Below are 21599 nucleotides of genomic sequence, written 5' to 3'. Positions count from 1 at the left end.
TAGAAATAAGTTATTCAGATGATGTTTTCACAAGTTGTCAGGAAAATAGATGTTTGTGCAGACAACATTTATCAATTATACAAAATATTTTAAAACTCTCTTCTTACCTTTACCCTGTGCAATGTCTATAGGTGTGTATGCTTGGATCGGCATTAATTTTGTTCTCGGACGATTTGAGCATATTGAAGATGGTAAGTATCATCTTTCCAACTAACGTATCTAACTGGAAATTACGGCTTTTTCTGTGTAAGTTTAAAGGATAAGAAAGGAGCTAAGTGTTGGGATAGAGCAGGAGAAGCTGCTGGTTCACACTTGATTTCAGTTGGGAAGAGGAGGCTGGGTTTGCCTAGAAATGCTTGAAACACACCGTGAAAACAAGATGACTCTTCCAAAGGTCCCAGCTCTCTCGATGTGCTCTGTTCCGATGGATGGTTCTCGTTCTTTGCAGATGATGAAGCAGTGGTGGAAGTTAACATTCCCGGTAGTGAAAGCAGTAGTGAAGCCATTCTCCGGAAGAGAACTGCCGGTATTCTCGACATGGGAGGCGTGTCAACTCAGATAGCGTACGAAGTCCCCAAAACTGTAAGCTTTGCCTCCTCACAGCAGGTTATTATCTGTGCAGATTTCTTCTTTTTGATTTGGTTTCATTTAACATGTCTCCATCCATTTTTGTTTTGTTTTCTGCATCTGACCACATCTTTACTGTGCTTGCTGAGGGGCCACCTTCTCAACCCAGGAGACAGGAAGAAGCCAGGCAGACCTCTCCTAAGCTGTTGTGTTTGTTCATTGAAGTCAGCTGGTTTGTTTTCTGAACTCTCATAGAGGGTTTCTCTGGTGTACATGTCAACCACATGTTTGAGTTTTGTTTACATTTTCGCTTCAATTCTTTTCTCAGCAGGGATTGTAAAACTTAAATAGAATAGCATCAGATTTCTTAAGTTATAATTGGGGGAAATACTTTTTTTTTTTTATAATGGCTCATAGCTTTCGACTTTCTGGGAAGGACTGAGGTTCATAACCACTGCCTCTCACGTTTCTGAACTTGGGGTTTATTACTCGCTCTCGTCTCCGTCCGTCAGTGCTGTCACTGTAGTTTCCCAGCAGGCTAGTGTCCCTGTGTGGGGGGCAGCAGGGGGCTCCCATGTGTTCCTGAGTTGCTGCATGGGATGATCACTGTCTCCAGTCTGTGTAAATGAATGCCAAAGCCTGATTCTCCCGCACTTGGCCCAGCGTAGCATGGTAGTTAGAGACTGGACTGGACAGGCCTAGGCTGCACCGTCCTCCTTGCTAGTGGTGTGACCTCATGCACGGAAACATGACTGTTAGTGCCTCTGATGCAGAGCTACTCTGTGCTTTGGACGAGGTAGTGCATTATCAGATAGCTAACGCATTGCCTGGCACCGAGTGTTTGCCCAACAAATGATACATTTATTAAAGATCCTTAGAAAAACGCTCTGTAAGTTCAGCTATTACAATCTGTGTTTCCTGCTTCCGACCCAGACATGCCTCCAGAAACCGTTATGCTCTGTAAAAAGTCATGTTATTCCCTTTAAAGTAAAGTGTATATATATATATAGCAAGCTTTAAAAACTTCTTTAAAATCAGGATTAAAAATTACCCATGGATTCGTCATCTGAAGAAATCATTGTTATTGATGTTATTTCTTTTCATCCTTTAATTTTCTATAGTTTTTAAAAATATGATTTTAAAAATTTTACTGGTTATGCAATTGTATTTTATTTAATACACATAAGTAAATATGTTCCTCCATAAACTTGATTAGCATAAATTACCAGACCCTCCTAGGAGTTGTGTATTTAGATAACATCCAGTTTTTTCTGTTCCAGATTGCAAAAGACATATTTGTGTATAGAGACTTTTCAATATTTAGGATTATTTCCAAAACATAGGATTTCATAAGTAGATTTACTAGGTTAGCAAATATTAACTATATTACGAACTTCCTTTTGTGACAATATCACAAATGGGCATTGCATCTGAAATTTCTTAAGTCAGAATTGTCGTATTGAGTTAGGTGGAGCACTTAGAAGGAAATACAGTAGCAGAGACTTTTGCTCATTTAGATGATCTTTTTAGACCCTTCTTTTTAAAGAAAGTAATTGTTTTTATATTGCTTAAAATATTAAAGCTTGTTATCCTTACGTCATTAGGAAGAAGTAGCTAAGAACTTGCTGGCTGAGTTTAACCTTGGATGTGATGTTCACCAAACTGAGCATGTGTACCGAGTCTATGTGGCCACGTTTCTTGGGTTTGGTGGCAATGCTGCTCGACAGAGATACGAAGAAAAGATATTCGCCCACACGGTTCAGAAGAACAGGTAGAGCACCTTTCATTGCTCCACAATCATGTTCAAATCCAGGTCTGTGCCCATAGGAAACATCCAGGCAAGTCAGGGGCCTTGGTCAGCAGAAGCCTGTTGGTCACTGTTAGCTTTTTATTCCCCTGAGAGAACACAGGGTCCTGCCTCAGCCTTGTGTCCCACCAGGCTCCAAAGGGGGCTTGCTGTCCCTCAGAGCGAGCCTGTGCAGTTATTTAGGGGATAAGACCACAGGGAATGAAGTTATTCAAGAGAAAGAAATGAAGTCAGAGTTCATGGTTTTAACATATCACTGGAACTTTTAAAAATTAGTTTGTGAAATATATAAATATAGAGAATATATAAAACAAATAAAAGCAGCACTATCAGTTTAAATTTATAAGTTTAAGTATATAACAATTATTTATTTGAAATAAGTCCATAAGAACATAAAAGCTGTTTGGATGGATAAAAATATCTGAAATCTGGTGTTATGTAAAATGCCCTATTAATTTTTTTCTTTGTTTTGATAAAACAATTTTGAGGGGAAAAATTCTAATTCATAGAAGTAAGTAATAGTGTATTTCATTGATTAATTTAACCTTACACCTCTGGAGACCTGAACTTTAGGGAAGACTGAGAAGTCAGAGCCATTTGGTACCACACTTTCCAGAAATTCACATGTGTGGATAGAAAAAGCAATAAAAACTTGTCCTTTGTTTGCTCCAGGCACTAACTGAATAATGTTAAGAAGTTGGTAGTCCCATGATTTCTTTTTTAAAGTGGTATATTATATAGCACATTAGGTATAAGTTTTACAATATCCTAAAATAGAAATATTTTATAAGTGGTATTTGTCCCATAGGCTCCTGGGGAAGCAGACTGGTCTAGCTCCTGAGACTCCGTACCTGGACCCCTGCTTACCTCTAGACATTAAAGATGAGATCCAGCAAAATGGACAGACTCTTTACCTGCGGGGAACTGGGGACTTTGACCTGTGTCGGGAGACTCTTCAGCCTTTCATGAACAAAACAAACGAGACGCAGACGTCCCTCAATGGGGTCTACCAGCCCCCGATTCTCTTCCAGAACAGTGAATTCTACGGCTTCTCTGAATTCTACTATTGCACTGAGGATGTGCTGCGAATGGGAGGGGACTACGACGCCATGGCCTTTACGAAAGCTGCAAAGGTAACCTTCAAAGAAACCATCTTCTCCATGAATTGGGAGCCGGGTATAGACAGTGGCAGGCGTGTCCTCCCTGCACAATTGGAGGCCCAGGTCAGGAGAAGGGAAAGGTGGAGGATGGAAGGTTCTCCTGCAGCACATTGGGAATACTGTGCCCTCAGTCAGGGGAGAAATACAGCAGGAGCAAAACGTTCACCGTGCGCTGCCTTCTGTCCCCCAGTCCATGAACTGTGCTGGTCCCCAGTGGCTCCCAGTTCGTCTTATCTACTACTGTGTAATGGTAGAATTTTCATCTGACAGTACTCGTTCATCCTCCCTGACTTTCTGACAGTTTCTCAGGCTCTGTCAAGGGCTCCCCTCTTCACACCTGTTAAACCTTGGTGATCCCAGACTTACCCCTCTTGGCCTCTGACCTGCAAGTTCTTGAATGGTCTCATCCATGCTGCTGATTTGCTGCTGTCTCTCATGAAGAGGCTGCAGCCCTGGCCGCCGCCCAGTGCCTGCTGGATATCACGACTCAAATAGACCCATCGTCTTCCCCCTGCCCTGTTCCTTTTATATTCTCAGCAGCATCGCGAGCCATCCATCCAGTCCCCTCCCAACCTCCCAACACCAGGAGGTGGAGACTTCTCCCTGTCACTTGTTCATCCCTTACTGGGCACTCCTGTGGAATCAAGCACATCACTTGATGTCACAAATGTTTCTCAGACCCTCCCTGATCTCTGTCCTCGTGTTGTCCTAGCCTCAGCCTTCTTCGGTCACCGGAACCACTGCAGGAGTTGCCCGGGTGGTCTTCTCGCATCTGCTCTTCCTTCTCATTCATCTTCCAGCTACTCCTGGGTGGTTCTGTCTGTCACACAAGTGCAGTCACCTGCCCTCTTGTGTAAAATCTGTAGCGGCTGCTTGTCCTTCCAGGATGAATTTCAAATCCCCGTACAATAGCGTCGTCTCCCCACCTAGCTCCTATGCTGGTGTGTCAGACAGCTCTGTCTCCACCACATCTGTGCCACCTCCCTTCTCCGCTCACTCGCAGTATTCTGGTGCGCGCAGTGCCTTCCTCACCTGGCATGGAGGACTGTGTGCTGTCTCCGCTTCTCTGAGCCTCAGTTTCTTCATCCTTTAAATAGAGCTTGAGACAATAGCCATGTTGAGTCGTTTTAACTATTACCTTTAGAAAAGGTACTTACATAGAGCTCAGTAAATGTTAGCTGCTAGTATGAGTACAAATAACTTCAGGGAAAGGGGCACCTCATTCCCTTCTTTCAGAGACACAGTGTATGGTAATCATCTGTGTATTCCCGCAGCCTCACACCGTGTAAACCACAGATAGAGCGGTTCAGTCTGAATCAGCCCCATCCCACTTTGCTTTTCCAGAGTTCATGCCTGTCGTGTGCCATCACAGAGGGAGGGAGGAATTAGCCGTTCTGAAGAGGTGGCAGTGAGATTCTCTTTAACAATAACTTTGGCAGAACTTTAAGACAAAGAACAAGCACTCTTTGCTAATCAGGGAGTGTTCACTGAGTAGTAGTATGTCTTCTTCTAATTGGAAAGCTACATTTGCTATGAATATGAATTTGATAAACCCTTGATTAAATGAAAAAAAATATAACCTTTACTAATAATTTATTTTGGGTAAACTTTCAGGATTATTGTGCAACAAAGTGGTCAATCTTACGAGAGCGCTTTGACCGAGGACTGTATGCCTCTCACGCTGACCTCCACCGGCTAAAGTAAGTCATGATGGCCAAGCCTGGGGCCTTTGAGAAACCACCCCTAGCCCAGCCTGCCTATTTATCCTCTTTAGTCACTGTGCCTCCTCATCTGTCTTGGCCTCCTTTCAAACAAGATGACAAATACTTGAGCCCAAACATACATTGCTTACAAAAATTAGGGGATATTTTGTCACTACATATTCATTTTGAAACATCCCTAATTTTTGTGAGCAGTATATATTGCTCCAAACATATCTTTCTCAGTTTTGCTGTTCTTTGCACCTGGAAGTCCCCTAGTCATCTTTTGCTTTTTAATCCTGCCCAGACATCAGGGTGAGGCTGGACATCATCCCTTTTGAATCTTGTCGTGAACCAGCACAACTAGTATTTTTAGGTCCTGAGTGAGAATGCTGCGGAATTAAGAAAATAGACTTAAAGAATTAAAGAGTTAAAAGATGGGTTTGGGAGGGCTCTGCAGTTACTGCTGGCAGAAACAGACCGCCCTAGCAGAAAACAGGCCGTGCCCAAAAACCTCATCTTCCTTTATTTTTAGGGCAAAGTGGGACATTAGCAAACCAATGACTTTTCTGATTACAGTTTCCAAGGCAACCCAAGAATTCTACCAAGTGCAGAAAACCCCCACCATACATAAACATCCCAACCTTACACAAAGAAGAAACTTGCCTCCAGTCCCTCCGGGGAACATGGAGGGTAGGATGAGCAAATAGATGGAGGTGTGGGGGAGGGCTCAGCCTTTTGCAACCCCATCAGGCAAGCGAGGTGGGGGGTTGGGCAGACTGTCAGCTTAAGCCAGTTCCCCACACCTGTGTCCCCCAGAAATCTAAACTCTAAAAACCCCATTGATTTTTCAGTCCCCAACAGATCCCCCTTTTCTATTTTTTAACTTCAATTTATGTGCTGTGATTTATATTCATTTGATTTCCCATGTTCCGATTTGGAGGCAGACTGGGAAAACATAAAATAAACAACAAAATTAAAATAGCCAATGCTAACACATACCAAAACAAGTGTCTTAATACAATGAAGTGATTAAAGCCTTTTAGATTATTAAGCAAATTCTTAGCTAATACAGCAAGATCTAAAATAAAATCTTTGCAGTTTTGAATGTCCTTAACATGTTAAGGTAATTTCACCAAGTCCATGTTGACACCATCACCGCTTCACATTATTTGTAAATGTTACCCAACCCCACTTCAGTCTGAGAACTGTCCCAAGAAGCAGGAGTCACACACATTGAGGAAAAGTCCACATGACACTGGAACTGTTGTCATATTTCCACACTTTGCAGCTAGAGTCCAAGTCCCATTGACCACTGCTTCTAGCTGACAATGATTCAGGTAGACTGGAAGGGCCATGTGCAGCATGTATGGAGATGGAGCTTCTGTTCTCTTTAACCTGGAGAGATGAACCTAGGGGGCCTTTCCCTGGAGTTTTGAAGCAGTGGGGGTGGTGAGGAGAACCTTGGGATACATTATGCTGGGTGGTAGAGGTAAATTCATAACAGAAGTAGGCAAAAAGAGCTCTGAATTTGGAGTAGGTCCCAGCCTAAAACAGGCATGGGGCATTGAGGCAGGAGGAGATTAAACAAGGCAGTGGATCTGTGGCAAACAGGAAAGAAAATAAGACTATCAGTACCCACAACAGAGATTTTCGAGAGATGAATAAAAACCCTGAAGATTCAGGCAAGGCAGAGTAAGTGGCCCCTCGTGTCTGTAAGAAATGAGATCAGCTTACCTGCTACTTGGAAGATTATTCTAGCCTCGTCCACCATGACACAAGATGGGGGGCAATGGCCCTGGGCACCTTCAGTCTTCAGTGGCAAGTCCCAGCAGACTGGGCAAGGTTAGGTCACAGGTGGCTGGGATAGGGCTGGAAGAGTCTGAACCCTCCCTTGGAGAAGCAAGGGAGCAGTCTACCTTCCAGTGTCCCTTTTTCCCACAGCAAGGGCATGGCCCTGGCAGAGGCTGAGAAGCCAGGCAGGCTTTAGCCCAATCACCTTCCTTTCCACTCTTGAAGCAAGGCCCTGATGGAGGCTTATGAGGCCCCTTAGGGGCATTGGAGCCTTAAGGGTGTATGCCAAGAGCTGGTATTTTGCCTGATCTCTTTGGGCTCTGTCTGCCTTTTCCTGTTCCTCTTGGTCATTATAGACCTTAAAGACATGCTCAGAAGGTCTCACTGAGGGGTTTGAGGGTCTTCCTCCATCTATATAAGCTCTTTCCATATATCTGGAGCTGATTGGAAAAAGAACAGCGTTATTAGCTGGATCAAATGAAGGGAGGTAGGAATTTGCAGGAGAAAGAGGTTTGGCGTCCCTTGTAGGATTCCAGAGTGTCTCAGCTGCTGAATGGCCCTGTACATCAGCATTCAAAAACATTTTTTTTTTAAGTAAAAAGCATGATAAAAAAGATTTTCAGGAGTTCCAGGATATGATTCCCTCTTTTTTTATTATTTATAATTGACCTTGAAGCATTTGATGGGCACGCTTTATAATACCTTGACCTTGAAGATTGTAAGAAATACCTGTCTTTATGTTAATTTTAACAAAATATAGTAAATGCTTTTCCAAGTAACATTCCAATACTTTTAAAACATTTCTACCCCACTAGTTAATAGGCAATTTAGAGAGTACATTAAGGCTGGAAAAATCCAGTATGACTTTCATTATCTTCCCATAGTAAAAAAAAAAAATTTACACTTTTGTTAGGCAAATCTACCCTGCTTCAAGCCTTGCAGCTTGGAGCAATTCGGCCAAATTAGCAAGTCTTTAGGATTCACATTTCATTTTATTTAAATTTAAATGAGCATGCTTTACATGTTCCAATTAAAAAAAAAAGTAGGATAAAACCATTTTATTTTTTCAATATTAAAGCTGACATTTCCAGTTTTTGCATGCAAGAACTTAATTTAGACCTTAAAAATTACATTTAGATAACATTAAACAAAGACTAAACAGAAATAAGAATTAGACAAACTAGACAAACCAGAGAGAAACCTGGGGTTTCAGAATACAACCAGATTAAAAAGACGTTCTGCCTGGTTTTAGGGCATTTTTTGAGAGGGACAAAAGAAGGATGAGACTAAACAAAATTCTTTCAAGAAAATCTCGAGGCTGCCGCATGAAAATCTTGTGTAGCCACATCCAAACAGGCATCCTCCGCCTTAATTTCCAGGCAAAGAATAGGAAAAAAAATGATATTGCAGCTAAAATATTAAAGAAAATCAAACAATAACAAGAAAAAGCTGTAACTTTCCTAACACCTGAGTCTTCTATTCATTCTCAAATTCTAATAGCTGCTGCAACTGGCAGTTCATATTAATTATGCTGAAATTTCTCTACAAGCGGCAAACTTAGTTGAGGGGGGGGAGGCTCCCCCGTCCATTTCCCTGAATCACCTGCCCTTCTGCAGTTTATTTAGACTTACACTCATTCGCCCAATGTTTCCCTTTCCTACAGCGTGGGCAGAGGTCCGGAGTTTTAAGAGCTGGCCGCTCTTGAGGGAGACACCGAGACTGATATCTGGGGGTAGCAAGGCAATTTCTAGCAGAATGCCGCGAACCTCCACATTGGAAACAAGATCCACGGGCAGAAGTACTTCCCAGGCCTTCCTTCTTTCATTTGTTCTGCCCTTTATCAAAGAATTCTGGAAGCCTCTCCTTAAGCACTGTGGCAAAAGCAAGTCCTTGCATATATGAAGGCCCAACATTGACGCATATTCTGATATAATCCTCTGTATCTCCCTTCTTGCAATGAGGCCGAAGTGCAGCCTGGCAAACAGAATTAGCATTTTCATACGCTAACTGTTTTACTAAAATCCTTTCTACTTTTTTGTCTACCATTCTTTCAACTGCCTGAATCAGCCGTGAAACAAATTCTTGAAATGGCACATCTGCGCCTTCCCTAATTCTGCTCAATTCCTCCATTTTGGCCCCCGTATCTCTAGCCTGATCTAAAGATTGTTGGAGCGGGAATTTCCAAAGTCTGAGACAAGGACCTTCGGGGCAACCCAATAAGGGTACGGAGGAGCAGAGGGTTGAGTATAAGAAGGAGCCGAGGGTGGTGGAGGCACCACGGTTAAGGCAGCCATAGCTGCAGTAACCTCATTTTCTCCCAAGTCATCCTCAAACTCCAGAGGGTTCTCATATTTACATTCCTCTATATTTACCTCACTCTGATTAAACAACATTTTGTCCTCAAATAAAAACATTTGTACAAAAAGAAAAAGGTCCCTCACTTTGACCCTAATTTATTACTCCCGATTATACTTTTGCCAAAAACTCTGCTCAAAAGCTTTACTTACCACGCACACTTGGGGAGTTCCGTCACCTTCCTTGAGTTTAGTACTCCCTTTCTCGAGTCCCTGGCTCAGGTGCCACTTGTCACAAACTAGCGCGACTAGTATTTTCAGGTCCCGAGCGAGAACGGTGTGGAATTAAGAAATTAGACTTAAAGAATTAAAGAATTAAAAGATGGGTTTGGGAGGGCTCTGCAGTTACTGCTGGCAGAAACAGACCGCCCTAGCAGAAAACAGGCCGTGCCCAAAAACCTCATCTTCCTTTATTTTTAGGGCAAAGTGGGACATTAGCAAACCAATGACTTTTCTGATTACAGTTTCCAAGGCAACCCAAGAATTCTACCAAGTGCAGAAAACCCCCACCATACATAAACATCCCAACCTTACACAAAGAAGAAACTTGCCTCCAGTCCCTCCGGGGAACATGGAGGGTATGATGAGCAAATAGGTGGAAGTGTGGGGAATGGCTCAGCCTTTTGCAACCCAGTCAGGCAAGCGAGGTGGGGGGTTGGGCAGACTGTCAGCTTAAGCCAGTTCCCCACACCTCTGTCCCCCAGAAATCCAAACTCTAAAAACCCCGTTGATTTTTTTGGTCCCTGACAGTCTTCTGCCATGTCAGCAAGACTCCATCCTTCTCTCTTAGTCTCCAGAGCACTCATTTTGTCTGTCCAGTGGTGATTGTCATTTCTTTTTTTTTTTTCTTTTTTTTCCGAGTGAGAGGAGGGGAGATAGACTCCTGTATACACCCCAACCAAGATCCACCTGACAACCCTGTCTGGAGCCAATTATCTGCCCATCTGGGGCCATGCTCACAACTGAGCTATCTTTAGCACCTAAAGAGGCCCAGAGCTGTTGCACTTGAACAGTTGAGCCATGGCTGTGGAAGGGGGAGAGAGAGAAGAGGGAGGGGTGGAGAAGCATATGGTCGCTTCTCCTGTCTGCCCTGACCGGAAACTGAATCTGGAACATCCACATGCCAGGTCAACACTCTACCACTGACCCAACCAGCCAGGGCCAGTGTTTGTCATTTCTGCTTTGTTTATAGTTATTTGTTGCTTTTAAAAAATCCTTTCACTATAAGTTAATGAATTGACTATCTTATTTGTTGTTAAATCTTATTAGTTACTTACTTTAGCTTTGCAAAAGTAAGCCTCTGGTAAATATTTAGAATCATAAACTAACAATGCTGCAAAGGACCCTCCTCTCTTCTCATTTGATAATAAAGAAACTGAGGTCCCACCTATAAAGTTGGAACTTGCTCAGTGTTTATTGAATGAATAAAAGATGGAATGCCAAAGGGACAAATCTGTCATGGCAATGTATTAAATTTTACTGAGCCCAAGTTTCCTGAGCTGATTGATTTTAACTATCCAGGTATAAACTATGTAAATTAACTTCACATGCGTGCGATTGGGGTGGCTGCTCAGGGTGCTGGCTCAGGAAGCCTGTACCCCACCTTGGTCACAGGGAGTCCTCTGTGTCCAGTTTCTTTTGACATGTGAATCAGTCCCACTGTGTTTGTGCTTGGTGTTTGTAGGTACCAGTGCTTCAAATCGGCCTGGATGTTCGAGGTGTTTCACAGGGGCTTTTCGTTTCCTGTCAACTATAAAAACTTAAAGACAGCCCTGCAGGTTTATGACAAGGAGGTTCAGTGGACCCTTGGAGCAATCCTTTACAGGACTCGCTTTTTGCCTTTGAGGTATGGACATGAACTTGGTAGCAAGAATCAGACACAGTTCTGATGCTTTGTGACAACTGGGGTTTGTGGATGTCTGGGCAGTCTTGTTAGCGCTGGCCATGGGCAGAATCTCAGAATCAGTGAGGTTTGGCTTTGCTCTCCCCCTTCCCCCAGAACTCCCCCATCTTGTCATATGCAGCACTAGGGTTTGATTCATCTCAAGCGTCAGTTTCCAACCACTGCACAGTAGGGTCAGTTCCTGAGTTCTTAACCTTTATGGCTTTGGAGCCCTTCTCAAAATACTGTTTTTAATGCATAACATTAATATGTAGGTTATAGAGGAAACCGTTGTAGTGAAATATATTTATCAAAATATTACAGGAAACAAATTTGTGATACAGTAATCTGTGTTCTCTGTTAACACGTGAAATAACAAGGTGTGGCAACCAATGCGTAACTTCTATCATTTCATGGCAGTAATGCATGCCAGTATTTTATGGCATCTGCAAAGCTCCACAGTGTGATATAAAAGACCTACGAGTTCCAGTAGGAGCAAAGTCCCCTGTCCTGCTGGTGCTGCGGCAGTTTGTCAGCTGTGTTCATGTTCAGTGAAAATACTACATCACAGACAGGATGATGAAACACGAGCACTTGTCCCATTCAGGTTCACAGACCCGCTGCACCTGACCCCACATAGGAAGCCTGGTTCACTGCTAAATGAGGCCTCTGCTCTTCCAGTGTTTCCCCCTTTAACTGAGCACGTTCAAATAGTACGTGTAGCTGGGTTCACTGCAGAACATGTGAGTATTGGGTGTTACGATTAGAAACATGGTGTGGTTGCACTTTGGCTTCCCTGTATCAGCAGCCGTCATCATTCTGGGTTTCTCTGACTGTCATTATTACCAGATGAGGACGATGCTCACTGCTGCGGACTTACGAGTACACTTCCGCATGTCATCTCATCGGTGCTCACCACGGCCCACAGTTAGGCCGCAGTCTTACATTTTAGAGGGAAGGACGTTGAGTCTGCAGACAAGCGTCACTTTTGTCTGCAGAGCTGCATCCTGATGTCCATCCAGCCCTCATCCTGTGCACTGTTAGGTCTCTGTCCTCACCCGCTTCGTGCTCTGTCCCTCTCATGCAGCGTGTCTGTTTTGTTTCCATGTGGGCAGAGATATCCAGCAGGAGACCTTCCGGGCTGGGCACGCTCACTGGCGCGGCTTCTCCTTTGTCTACAACCACTACCTGTTCTCCGGCTGCTTCCTGGTGGTCCTACTCTCCATCCTCCTCTACCTGCTGCGGCTGCGGCGCATCCACCGGTGGACACCCCGCGCTGCTCCGGCCGCCCCCGCCTGGCTGGAGGAGGGCCTGCTGGCACAGAAGACTGCAGGTGCCTTGTGAGCATGGCAGAGCGCAGAGCCCAGGAGGACTTTCTACAGGAAAAGCCATGTGTGCCTCAGGGCTCTTCTCTGTGTTTGTTTGGTTTTAATTTTCCCTTCCCCTTCTGTTCCCTGAAACAAAGACAGAATCCGTCGTTTGTACACTCTGCTGTCCAGGAAGAGTTGCATTCAGCCCTGTTTTGTACACAGCTGTAATTTGAACAGGGAAAAGGGAAAATCACTTCAATTTTGCTTTGGACATCTGCCAAAAATTAGAGATTTTTGGTTTTTCTTTATGTTTAATTAACACAGGTGCACTTTGAAGTTGGGAAAGTGGCAGAAGTGTGTCTGTCGGTGCAGACAGGACTGAAGAGTGATGCTTCACAGAACCAAAACTCCTACTGACCGAAATTAAAGCACTGTTTTTCTCTATCTTGAAGCTCTGCCCTAAAGAGGCTGATTTTAGTTTTTATTTATTGTTCAGGTCTGTCACTTTTTTTTGAAGATTTAAAAAAATCAAAATCTTTTATGTCTAATATAGAGAAATATAATGTTCGAAATAGAGAAGACTAGTTATGAGGAAGTGGTTATTTTTAAAATTGATAGTGAGGAGACCTGAAAAATTTGAGGTAATGACTAGAGTGCTGTGTGTGTGTGTGTCACACGTGCATGCATGCACAGCACACTGTTTAACTCCAGAAGAATTAAATTCATCTAGTTGGTAGCAGGTGTATATCTTGAGAACCATCAGCTGCTTTAAAAGAAAAAAAATCATTGATTAGGCCCTGGCTAGGTTGCTCAGTGATAGTGTCATCCCAGCGCACCAGAGATCACGGGTGCGACCCCCCAGTCAGGGCATGTTGGAGAAGCAGTCAGTGAGTGTGTGACTGAATGGAACAGTAAGTGGAACGTGAAGTGATGCTTCTCTGTCTCTCTTTCCCTCTTTTTTTCTCCCTCACTCCCTCCTCACCCCCTTTCCCTAAAATCATTGGGAAAAAATGTTTTTAAATCATTGATTAGAGAAAGAATTTCGATTTTGAAGGGCTTCTTTAACTTAGAGAAAAAGAAGTGGGATTTTTATCTTGTTTATTAATTGTTTAAAACCATGGCATACTGTATATTAATGATTTAAAAGATTACAGACTGATGAAAGAAATGCAGATTCTCTGACTGCTCTTCAAAGTGAATGTTCTAACAATGAGAAAGTCATTGCTGGGACATTCACCTGTCAGGGAGCGGAAGGTTTGAGAGCTGTGTGCTGTTGCAGCAGCTCCTGTGGAGTGTTGTGTCAGAGAGGATGGAGGTCAGGATCTCCGTGCAGGAGCCAGCCTCCAGAGTACTGGTCTGCTCACGCTAACTCCCTGGTCCCTGGGAAACACGGTTCTTTCTGAGGCGCAGCCACAGAAGAGCTGGGTCACAGACTCCTTGGGAGGAGATGGAGCTGGCATGCTTCTCCCCGAGTTCTTAGATGGGTGTGCCCTGTGCACTGGGGGCACTGGTAGTGAAGAGGAAGTAAGTTTACACTTCAGCTTTTCTACCACCCATTTGGAATAGTAAGGCCCTAAGCTGCAGAATGAAAAAATTAAATGCCTAGAGGATATGTTTTTTCCTTTTTAAAAATTTTTTTAAAAGTTTTATTGACTTAGGAAGGGGGAGAGAGAGAGAGAGAAACATCAATCCGTTCCTGTGTGTGCCCTGACCTGGGATTGAACCCGTAACCTTTGCGTATCTGGACGACACCCTTAACCAGCCAGGGCTGATTTTGCCTTTAAAATCAAGGCAAGGATAAGCCAGCACAGGTACAGATCTAAATAGGCCTTGATTAAGACCTTCTACCATGAATAGCTACTTTTTGGAAAGGGGTGCAGTTTGGGGAGCCATGCGGTGACAAACCCGGAGGAGCACTGCTTTATACCTGCCTAGAGGCCTGCGGGACCCGCCTCTGTCTCCAGAAGAAGTCTCAGACCAGGCTTCCAAGGCCCAGATAGCCTTAGACTAGGTCCAGTTCAGTGCCCGTGTGCCCTGCCAGAGAACCCCTGGAGCAGAGTTTGACAGATTGTTGCCCACAGGGAAAGCCTAGAGACTTGAACTGAGAATGGTGTTTCAATTTTTAAATGTAGTTAGAAATTAAAAAAAAAATAAAATAAAAATGTGAAGAATGTGCAGCAGAGACTAGGTGGCCTGTAGGCCCTAAAATATTTTCTGAATGTCCCTTTACAGAAGATGTTTGCTGATCCTGCACAAACAGTCACACTGAAGAGAGGACATACAGTAGCATTGTGTTGGTGGGAGAAAAGGAGTTTCATTCATGGGCACAAAGTCAGGCAAGAGACGTAACCAAACTTCAATTTTAAAAGTTTTTTACGCACTAGAATTTTACTTCTTAACTTTTCCTGTAGATTATTGGGTTGGGGAATAAGTTCGTAGCGTTTTTACCGAAGACTTTTATTGAAACAAAAAACAATAATTATATCAATAAGTTAATCAATTATATATTCGCCGTTGCTGTTTACAACCTCTTCCCACCTCTCGACCAATTTGTTGATGCCGTTCCGCCAAAAATCGCCTGGCCTGGTGTCAAAGAAGTTGTTGAGCCAGTTTTTAAGGACCTCTTTGTTATCGAAGGTAACGCCCTTCATATGGTTTGACAGGGAGCAGAAAAGATGGTAATCGGCCGGTGCAAGGTCCAGAGAATACGGCGGATGCTGAAGGACCTCCCATTCGAGCTCTTGGAGTGCGGCTTTGACGACTTGTGCAACATGGGGCCTGGCGTTGTCGTGAAGGAGTATGGTTTGACCATGTCGATCAGGTCTTTTCAGTCGAATAGCCTCATTCACGCGGTGTAGCTGGGCAATGTAGAGCTCCTTGTTGACCGTGGCATTCTTTTCGAGCATTTCCCAGTTCTTCATCGAATTCAGAAGGCCTTCCGCTGCGGCATGTGGCATCGACGTCAAAGTCGCCATTTTTGAACTTTGCAAACCATTTCCGTGCTGTAGACTCGCCTATGACACCTTCTCCATACACGTCGCAAATGTCCCAGGCTGCTTCGGCAGCTTTTTGACCTCGATGAAAAGCAAAGAAGAGCAGGTGTCGAAAATGTTGATTTTTGCCTCCTGGGTATTCCATTTCTAAGCCTCAAAACTAATAAAAAATTAAATAACTCAAAAATACAATTAACATAGTTTTGTAGAGCAGAAAGAGTTTTATCGAATGAATACTTACCCTTTACCAAACAGCAAACAAATCGTAAAATAAAAGAAAATATAAAAACGCTACGAACTTATTCCCCAACCCAATATTTTCAAGGTCATTTTTCTAATAAACAAGGAAACATGGCCGCCCCCCAAATTTAAAAAGTGCTGTTCAGGAGGGGTCACTGTGGTGCAGAAGCAACTGCAGTCCCAGTCACAAGCAGCTCTCACGTCATCCTTCCCCCTTACAGTCCTGGAGAGAAGACAGAGGGCGCTTTCCCTGGCGGTGCAGAGGTGAGCTGACGCCAGAGACAGGCCAGGGAGGGGCTTCACTCAGGAGAAGAATTCGTGTCAGTTAGGGGCTGGCCCAGAAGGCCATAAACTCTTTTGAGTACTTGTAATAGCAAAAGAAATGAGACTGGTGGGTACCTGCTAAAACCTTGTCAGAGAAAAGTGCTCGTGTTCAGTCTTCACAGAAAGACAGTACTTGTCCGTTCCTTTCCCTCGTTGTGTGTGCCGTTCCTGTTTACACCCCAGAGGATGTTTTCAAGACTTTACAATTCGTGTAAGGAAATCACAGCAAAAGTACCAACATAGTGTTTGACACCAGTGGTTTCTGCACACATTCACCCCAGGCTGCTGGCTTCAGGCAGCACCCCTGAGCCTGGGGCTGACCTGAAGAGGCTGCGGTGGCTGGGCTGGCCACCCTGCCGGCTGAGCAGGTCACTGGTTCCGCACCCACTGTCCACACCTGTGCACTCGGGTTGGCAAGCTCTAATGAACAGACACTTAAACTTTAAACTCAGGCCTACGTAGAATAGTTCGCCTTATAAGAAGCATGTGTCTCACTTAGCAAGAAACTAAAAAAGGCAAATGTATTTTCCAAGCTTTAAAAAAATCAGCTTTAGCCTGACCTGTGGTGGCGCAGTGGATAAAGCATCAACCTGGAAACACTGAGGTTGCCGGTTCAAAAACCTGGCTTGCCCGGTCAAGGCACATATGGGAGTTGATGCTTCCTGCTCCTCCCCCTTCTCCCTCTCTCTCTCTCTCTCTCTCTCTCTCTCTCTATCTATCTATCTATCTCCCCCCCTCCTCTCTAAAATGAATAAATAAATAAAAAAAATTTTTTTTAAATCAGCTTTAGGATTTTGCGTGGTAATGTGCAATGCAGCAAAACTACCTACAAGTAAATTATTTATCTGTTTCAGTGTTGTTCTTTTATGATCTTAATTTCCCCTTTTCATAATGAATGGTGTGACCAACCAAGGAGAATTCTTTGTTCTAAGATTATGTTTTATTGTTGGGAATTACAGAAACTAAGGGAGTGTAAATGTGTCCTATTTAAATGATGTTTTCTATTCACGGTAAGAAGAATTACCTGTGGTGGACTGTGGCTGTGTGTACAACTTTCCATTTTTGGTAACCTTATAATGTCATACTTGCACATCAGCTGGCATTGAAAATGAAGTTCATCAGTGGCCCACAGACTTGAGTGAGCTTGCATTTTTGTAATTTAAATAGATTTTTTTCTGATGTTTGAATCTTGTTACCTATTACAGTGCTTACTTGAACTTGATTCTAAATTCAGTAAATTGTCTGAGTCTGACTATACTGTGCATTTGCTCTGTCTGGTATGTGTTTGGTGAATCTGCTCTGTGTGCTCTGGGGGAGGGTCCTGGTGCTCAGAAACCAAATATTCAGGAGAAATGTTTTCCAAAGGTAACATTAAGTCATTCACTGCCAACAAAGGCCATAATGAGACGACTATGAGGTTGTTTGGGGTTTTTTTTTATCATTTTTAGAGAGAGATATGGAGAAGGGATTTTAAAGTACCTTATTAACAATATATAAAGACAACAAAAAGAACCAAGTTACATATTTTCTTTTATAAATAGTAAAAACAAATGCTGACTTTATATTATGCCATTTTGCAATTCAAGCTAAGCTTAAAGCCATTGGCTGATTTCCAGAAAAATATAAACCTTAGCTGGTAGAGCTCTTTTTCAGCGGTTTGAGAATTTGTAAACAGGTTCTCCTGGAGGAAGGTAGGCAGGAAATATGACCCAGACAGACAGAATGGGAAGGGACCCATGTTAAAAACAAAAATAACAGCCTGAGAAATGTGTGAGGTGAGGGGCAGGCGGACGTGCAGAGCTTGGCCACTGACCACAGAGGGACAGGATAGCCTGCTCAAAGAGAACTTTCTGAAGTAATTCTGAGGCATTGCAATAACACACAAGGCATCTGAAGCACCTCAATTCACTCTCCTTGTTTGAAGAGAAGTAACTGCCTGTTTCCAGTGGTTCCCCGTGTTAACAGCTCTGAAAGATGCTGGTTCTGGTTTTCTGTTTGTTCTTCACCAGTTTCCATTTGTCCCATGAATCCAGAATGCACATGTGGGTTTTTAGCTCTGGAAATGCTGATGGTTGCACAGGGGTTTGTGGTACGCATGCTGGTCTGAGAGCAGAGAAGTGACTATCTCTAGCAGAGTGAGTCTGTCTTGTTATGGAAAGGTCCTAAAAAGAAATGACCTTTAGTCCCACAGCCCAGCTTGTCAGACCCGGCAGTTTGCCTGCAGCTTCAGGGGCAGGCTGAAACACAGTATCTTGAAGTGCCCCAGCCCCAGCCCGTCTGAGAGCCTGCCAGCCTCAACCTGTGACCCTTACTTCTCTAACAAAAGATTTGATCTGTCAACGCATTTATATGTGCTTTTTAACAAGGTTAGCCCCCCCCTCCGCCCCCACTGTAGTGGCTCTTTCTATTAATAGATCCATTAAGGTTGACAGAGACTGCCACAGGGGGACTAGGCCTGCTTTGGCCTCCTGTCTGTGCCCTTCATCCTTGATCCTGTTTGACAAGTGAATTGTATCTGGGCTCCAGACTTCATGGCCACTTAAAGGTTTCTGTCGACAGCCTGTTGTGTGCAAGTCGCCTACAGAAGTCCAAACAAGAAAACCAGGCCTAAGGATTCTGCCTTGAGAACAATACTGAAGGCCCCTCCCAGGACATAGTGGTGATGGGCACAAAAGGCAGGCTTGTTGTTTAAATACATGCACTCCACTACAGAGAGAGTAAGGAGGGAGGTTTTTGTTTTTTTCTCCTGAAAGAAAGAATGGGAAAAGTTAGTACATGGCATTCATCAGAAGACATGAATATCTTCCTAATTCCCAGTGTGGGACCTATTGTCACTGTGTTCTAGAAAGTACCCAGGCTGGCTCTTCTTGCTCTTCTCATAGGTTACAATTGGCAGTGTTAATACCACTTTCCACCCGTCGCCCTGCCGTGACACCACTCACACTCCGGGAACCAGACTCACACTGTCCCCTCCTAAGGTCTACCTTCTCCACCTGGCATAAGCTTTATTACTCATATTATAGATTCAGAAAGATTGAGACTCAGAATGTTTAACAGGCTCTACTCAGCCTTGTGACATTCTTTATTTTGGTCATGATAATACAAGAGAATTTTGTGGCTGTTCTCCATCATGTTCAAGGTACACTTAAGTTCTCTGCCATCTTCTGTGGCCCCGTTGTCCACCAGTGTGTCTGTGCCATCCCTGAACCTTCCTGAGCAAGGATCATGGCATTACCTTTCTGTGTTTCCATACTCATCACAAACCCAGTGAAGAAACACCCTGTAGCACGCAGTGCTCAGTATATCATTATAGAAATCAAAATGGGATTTGTCAAATCAGCTCTAGGTTTCTAGAGCTTGTAAGACAAGGGGTTTGTAAGAAATATTTCACAAATATTTACGCTCAGTCTTCTTTCCAGATTGCAGAGTTCTGTGCAGTTTTCAAACCACATACATGTGATGGGGAGGGTGAAGTGAGATTCCCGCCTCTCAGGTGTCTTGTCAACTGCTTCTGCCCACCGTGAAGTTTATTAAGGGAGTGTTGCATTTTAAAGTTATATTTAGAAAAAAAATTAAGAGAACCAAATTTACTTAAATGGTTTCCTTTCTTAACCCATTCAGTCTTGAAAAAATAAAAGGAAAAAGTAAAAAGAAACCCCAGAATTAGGTCGAGATGAGTAGGGCAAAGTGAGACGGGTGTTTTCTGAAAGCCCAGCATAGAGAAAGTAGTTTCTATATATTGATCTTATCCTAAGCATGGCTTCAGAACTGTGTTCACTCTGAACTGTCCTTAAAAATTAGTTACTTTTGGAACCTCCCTGCAAAAGCACCAAATGTAGGGGTCGGGGAAAGGACAGACTGAGCTACATCACAAGTTCGAAAGCCCTCACAGTTAAAGGTAACAGATACAGACCAAGAAGGTATTTGCAATGACTAAGATTGAAAAGGGATTAATATATATTATACAACGTTTCTTGCAAATCAACAACAAAAGAAATAAAAAGAAAAATGGGCTATAAGTATTCATAGGTGATTCACAGAAGGGTAAGTCCAAATGTTTAACAAGAAGATATAGAATAAAAAAGGAAAGTGAGAACTTGGCTCACAGAGAGTCACTTGAATGGATATGGACAGTAATAAACACAACCTCTAGTAAAAATAAAAGATAAAAACTGAGAAAGCTACCCAATTCACTGTGTTGTTGGTCGTAAGCTGCTGGATAAGTAGAAGGTGGCAGATGCAAACCATGGAATACTGCACAGCCTTTAGAGACAATGAAGTTGAGGTAAGTACAGCAAAATGGATCAATCTTAAAAGTAGCATCAGCTGCTTACAGAAATGGGATCTGTAACATAATGCCATTCACATAAGAGTGAGGCACACAGCACTGTATGTTGTGAGGATAGCTAGCATATTTCATCCACCAAACATTGACATGAACGTCATGGGAGCACAGATTGGTTTTGGAAGGAGGACAAAAGATAGGCTAACTAACCATGCCCATTTACCTGAGTCTTTCCTGGTTTTGGTATTGAAAACATCACATTCTAGCAAAACCCTCGGTTCACAGCCGACGGGGATGGATGCTTATCCCACACTTACCTAGTATGGTGGCCTTAGAAAACCTAAATCAGATCAAGACACTTGTTTGGCAAAACCCCATCCAGTTGGCTCTCTATTTCTTTTTCTTTCTTTTTTTTTCTCTTTTTGTTAAGAACTTTGACTTTCAGTTTTAATACGATGAGAAGCCATCACAAAGTGGTGGCCAGAGAAGTGACAGAACATGACTGATATTTTCGAAGTATTAACTTGGCCTGTAGACTTGAAAATAGGCTGATGGAGCAAAGATAGAACCACAGAGATCAGTTGGGCTTTTGCATTCAGTGAGGTGACAGTAGAGGAGGTGAGCATGGTCAGATTCTAGAGATCCGGCATTTCGGAGTGATCAAGAGTCAAACAGCAGAAAGGATGGCCTCACCCTTCTGACATGGGCAGATGTAGGGGAGAGTCAGGAGCATAGTTTGGGACATAACACAGTCAAGGTGTCACTTAGATACCCAGTGGTGAGGTGAAGTATAGAGTTGGACACAGGAGTTTGAGAAAATGGGAGAGGACAAGCTAGAGACACACTTTGGGAATTAGCAGCATCTAGAAGTAGCTGGACCCAGGAGCCTGGAGAGGATCACTCACGCTGAGCCCTGGAGCCCTCCAGACATTAAGAAGACAAATACCACATGATCTCACCTATATGTGGAGTCTAGTAAACAAAATAAACCCACTAACAAAATAAAAATAGAGGCATGGACACATGGAACAGACTGACAGCTGTCAGAGGAAAGGGGCTTGGGGAACTAAATGAAAGAAGGTGAAGAGACTAAGCAAAAAAAAAATACAAAACTATGTATACAAAACACACAGACACAGAAAACCGTGTGGTGATAGCCAGAGGGAAAGAGGGGGACTAGCTG

At 43.4% G+C, this 21599-nt stretch overlaps 1 protein-coding gene across 3 annotated transcripts in view; it reads left to right on the top strand.

Annotated features, from left to right (window-relative positions):
• The window catches only part of ENTPD4 (ectonucleoside triphosphate diphosphohydrolase 4), a 40917-nt gene extending 23529 nt beyond the window's left edge, over positions 1-17388 (top strand). For 2 of the 3 annotated variants that reach the window (XM_066351764.1, XM_066351752.1), the window contains exons 7-13: positions 132-191; positions 449-606; positions 2172-2338; positions 3183-3507; positions 5149-5234; positions 11067-11228; positions 12380-17388. In XM_066351764.1, coding sequence (XP_066207861.1) covers positions 132-191; positions 449-606; positions 2172-2338; positions 3183-3507; positions 5149-5234; positions 11067-11228; positions 12380-12608 — 1187 coding nt within the window. In that variant the 3' untranslated portion in view covers positions 12609-17388. The remainder of the gene's footprint in view (positions 1-131; positions 192-448; positions 607-2171; positions 2339-3182; positions 3508-5148; positions 5235-11066; positions 11229-12379) is intronic. The other variant, XM_066351755.1, reaches the window with a different exon arrangement.
• The last annotated feature ends 4211 nt before the right edge of the window (positions 17389-21599 follow it).

This window comes from Saccopteryx leptura, chromosome 1 (assembly GCF_036850995.1).
Source record: "Saccopteryx leptura isolate mSacLep1 chromosome 1, mSacLep1_pri_phased_curated, whole genome shotgun sequence".
In the NCBI taxonomy this organism is placed as follows: domain Eukaryota; kingdom Metazoa; phylum Chordata; class Mammalia; order Chiroptera; family Emballonuridae; genus Saccopteryx; species Saccopteryx leptura.
The sequence above is the reverse complement of the archived record's forward strand: the minus strand, read 5'-3'. Positions and strand labels throughout refer to the sequence as shown.